Source organism: Buceros rhinoceros, unplaced genomic scaffold (genome assembly GCF_000710305.1).
Source record: "Buceros rhinoceros silvestris isolate BGI_N320 unplaced genomic scaffold, ASM71030v1 scaffold29400, whole genome shotgun sequence".
In the NCBI taxonomy this organism is placed as follows: Eukaryota; Metazoa; Chordata; class Aves; order Bucerotiformes; family Bucerotidae; genus Buceros; species Buceros rhinoceros.
In genome coordinates, this window is record NW_010388417.1 from 1 (window position 1) to 4,226 (window position 4,226).

A 4,226-nucleotide genomic window follows, 5' to 3' on the forward strand; every position below is an offset into this window, starting at 1 on the left:
TGGCTCTGCCGGTGTCCTGGAGGAGGCCTGTCCCTCCGCCGCCCCGGGCACTGGGGGTCGGGCCGCCTCCCTCTGGAGGCTCCTGGGGCTGGAGGCCCGGGTCGCCTGCCTCGGACTTCTCGCTGCTCTCACCCTGTCCTGGAGCTGTGGGGAACAGGTCGCTCTGTGCCTAGCGTCCCTCCCTGTACTTGGAGAGTGTGGCACGATGGTGTTTCTCTCCTGAAACATCCCTCCAGCTCTGCAGCGCGGGTCATAGTAACACAGTACTGGTTGTTCTCCTGTGTGGTCTTGGCAGTCGTTGCTTTTCTGTAGCTGCTGGTCTTTCCCCTCAGTTTGGAGGAGTGGGACCGTTGTGCTGGGGGAGCACTGGTCACTGCTGACTGTATCCCTGACTGCAGAAGAAAGGCCGAAGTGGGTTCTCAAAGTGCAGAGCTTTGGTCTTTGTTAGAGCCTGCAGAGGTAAATTGCAGAGACCTGTGTCGCTGAAGGAAGAGCAGTAGGCTTATGTTCTTGTTGTTGAAGTGTATTCATGTGTTCTGTAAGACCGGGAAGATGATGCTTAGTTTGTTACTGCGTAAGTTGTTTTAGTGCAAAATGATATTCAAGTGCTTGTCAAATACGTTTCTGTACTAATCAATGATGTTATATCTAGAAATGATAAATTGCTATCTTGATGAGTGAAATTTTTAAGTATTAAGGAAATAAAGCAGTTTTAGTAAATATCTGGAAAAATATTCCATACCATTGAAATTTGTATATTATGCTACCCGTTACTAATAGGGCATGAAAACTTTAATGCCTCCTTGAAACTAATCAATGTGTTCTGTTTGCCAGTTGTTTTTAAAATGCTTTATACAGTTTAGCTACTCACATGAAGCTGTTCAGGCCTTAGTAAGGTTACAGTATCTAGTTTTGAACTTGTTTGTTTCTTGTAGTTATGAATGGCTGCCCAGTACTGCTTTATTTAGTCAGCAGGGGGCAAAATACACCTCGGTTTTTCTGGGTCTGAGGTGAGCAACTGACTGAAAACTAGATAGACATTGCCTTGATCTCATTTTGAAGGTACTTGAGAATATCTTCAAAATTCCAGAGTATTTATGAACTTCTAATACTTTGTTGATACTCAGTCCCTTGCAAAACTAGAAATTTTTACTGCTAAAAATGTTGGTAAAAGTTAAATAAATATTGGTGAGTCTTGGAGAAGATGTAAATGGTTGGAGTGAGTAACGAACTCTGCGTAAGAACAAAGAGGTGACTGTGCCTTTCTTTGTGTGGTGAGTCCAGGGACACTCAGTGTGGAATCTTATGCTGTGCCGGTATCACTTATGGTTCATGGTTTGCTTTAGGAAGCCTGAGGCTTCTTGTTGGATTAAAAAGCCCTTTCACCATAAACTGTAAAGGACTTGAGCAGCTTTTTTTGTGAGTAGTCAAATGTGTCAGTTCGCTTCATCAAGGCAGGTAGGCTCACAATGTCCAGGTAAACGGGGCAGGAACAAAGAACTCTTGTGTTCACAGCAAGGACTGTGGTCTTGTCTTGCAGATGGCTGGTGTCCAGCAGCCTTCTTCCTCTGTCATGCATCCACACAAGCACATCTCTGCAGAAATCTGGGAAGTGGGAGAAAAAGAACAGGATTGTTTACCCCCCACAGCTGCCTGGAGAACCTCGCAGACCAGCTGTAAGGACACACCTGTGAATTTCCACACCTGCTTGTGTTTAGCAATTTCTGGACAGCTTGTCACTGTCTCAGGGTGACTCTTCAAGGCACTAGATTTGTTAGTTAAGATTTTAGTTGGTTTGGATTATTTATATTGAAAAAGTGAATGTTACTTTGAATGTTTTCCATTTCTAAAGTATATTGGCACTTCACTTTGCTCACTGCTGATCACCTACCTAATATATGATGAAACTGCAAACATCTTCTGTTTATGGAATTCTCTGAGCTACAAAAAGGTAGAAGCTACCAAGGATGTATCTTGTTCTGTTTGAACTGACAGCAAATGGAGAAGCACATGGTGATAGTACTGTTGCTTCTGTGCACAAAGATAGAAGAGTAAATTTCCTTGAGCAGTGGAACTCGTGGTGCCTGTTTGCAGGCACACGCTCTTTCAATTTCTTAATGTTATGGCTTTATAGATTCTCTGAGGTCTGATGATTTGTTGCCTCTCTCTGTGGCCTCCCCTTACTGAAGCTCTTCAGAGGTGGTTTTCTGTCATAGCCGTTGCTTGAAATGTCTAATATGGACTGAGAGGTGCTAAAGTTATGTGGGGAGGGACAAGCGAGTCGGACATGACACATGATTGCAGGCGGTTCTTATATATGCTGTGAAGTGGGGTCATTTCTTCAATCTGTGGCACAATAACTGGTGTTTTACTAAGCCATAAACTGAAGCAAAGAATCTAACATCCTTTTGCTAGCTGTATGCTCGCTGTAGGCCCTTCTGCTGGCCATTCAAGACAGCTCCTGGAGAAGTAGCATAAGTAACCTGGTCAACTTTTTTAAATGGGGTTGGGTTTTGATAAGAGCAGGTTTCTGCCTGTTTCTCCCTGTCCCCTCTTACTGATTGTTTTGTAACTGGGCAGTGCAGTTAAACGCAAACAGAAGCAAGCTTCTTAAATTACCTTGCCCTGAAAACTAGATGTTGTGTATTTGATCACTGAAGGGACTAATCAGTGCCGCTTACTCTCCAGCACAACATGGGAGGATTTTAGGTTAATTCTTGAGTGTTTCCTAATTCTCAGGGACTGATATTTTGGAATTCCATTGTGTAATTGTTCCTCATCAGTGTTGTGGGCTCTGTTAGACGTACTGCTCACCGAAGGGAAGTGTTTGCATCTCGAAAGAACAGGGATTGTTTGGAGAGACTTTGCTTTTGTGTGCCATGAGCATTTATTGTTTTTGCGAACGTTATGGCCTAGGATGCAGAGCTGTGTGCTGTGCTGACTGACGCAGTGTGTGTGAAAACACAGTTATCGACCAGCTCGCTTATGAAATAATTTTCTTACCTTCTTGCCTTTGCTTTCTAATTCACATTGATGTTAAAGTTTACTAGCTAGTTTTGATCCCTGTGGGTGCAGTAATAATCTTAGATGGGTCTTTGGAGACAGCTCTTCATGCCAATCAAACTCGAAACCCTCTGCACTTCTGAAGAGCTAATTAGGTTCATTCTGGTAATATTGTTTAGTTGCTATCCCAGTAAGTTGATGTGACAGCAGATTGATATTTTAAGACTGAATAGGCATGTCAGTCTTAGACTGCTTCAGGAGGTGGGGAGGAGGAAAGGAAAAGCTGATGAGAAATCTTATTATGCTTTCCAGGGACTTCTGTGTATAAATTAATACTCCAAAGATGGTATTAACATTTTCTGTGTGCTAGCTACTTTTTTTGCTTTCAGTTTCGAGTGCCAAAGGTGTGCCTGATTTGGTGTGTTGATGGTATGGTAGGGAGAGTCATACTTGTTTTATTACTAGAAAGGAAATAGATTGTGGAGCAGATATGTGTGCTGGATTCATGTTTTCACAGTGAAATCACCCATCCTCTCACTTTTTTTTCCACCTAGGAAATATACCACTGTCGGAGAGACATAAAATACAGCAAAGATAAGATGTGGTATCTGGCAAAACTGGTAAGTACGTACTTTGTACTGTTGCAAAATTGAATAGCTGTATTTGCCTTAACAGCCTAGTTCAATCACCATCTAATCAGCATCCTCCTGACAGCGGCCTGGGCAAGAGCCTGTGTCTGTCCAGGAGAACAGTTGTTTGTAGCTCCATTTAGCTGCTTTATCCTATTGTGCTCTCACGTGTGTATCCAGGCTCATGTGCAGATTATGCACTGTGGAAGGATTTTCATGTTGGTTTCTGCCTAATAGTAGATGGCAGGGACAGCCTGGAAGGATGATGTTGGGCTGTTTTTAAGAAAAAACGTAATTGAATGTTTTACCAAGATTTATTTAGCTCAGAAGTTCTGTGTGTAAGATATTTCATTGAAGAAATGGTAATTAAGGAAACTAAAGGCTTTTGATTTGCTTTTTATAATGGCACAATAATTTAAATACTGTCTTCTGAATTAGAGAACAGAGATATTTGTAATAGCAGAAGCTAACTTTAATACTTTGATTGCAGATAAAAGGAATGTCCATTGATCAGGCTCTTGCTCAGTTGGAATTTAACGATAAAAAGGGAGCAAAAGTGATCAGACAGGTATGTAGTAGTATTCTTTAGCATTC

The 4,226-nt window shown here is 42.2% G+C and overlaps 1 protein-coding gene across 1 annotated transcript in view; it reads left to right on the forward strand.

Annotated features, from left to right (window-relative positions):
- Positions 1 to 1,532: 1,532 nt before the first annotated feature.
- MRPL22 (mitochondrial ribosomal protein L22) overlaps positions 1,533 to 4,226 on the forward strand; it is a 5,251-nt gene continuing 2,557 nt past the window's right edge. The window contains exons 1-3 of the mRNA XM_010145853.1: positions 1,533 to 1,676; positions 3,558 to 3,623; positions 4,123 to 4,200. Coding sequence (XP_010144155.1) covers positions 3,603 to 3,623; positions 4,123 to 4,200 — 99 coding nt within the window. The 5' untranslated portion in view covers positions 1,533 to 1,676; positions 3,558 to 3,602. The remainder of the gene's footprint in view (positions 1,677 to 3,557; positions 3,624 to 4,122; positions 4,201 to 4,226) is intronic.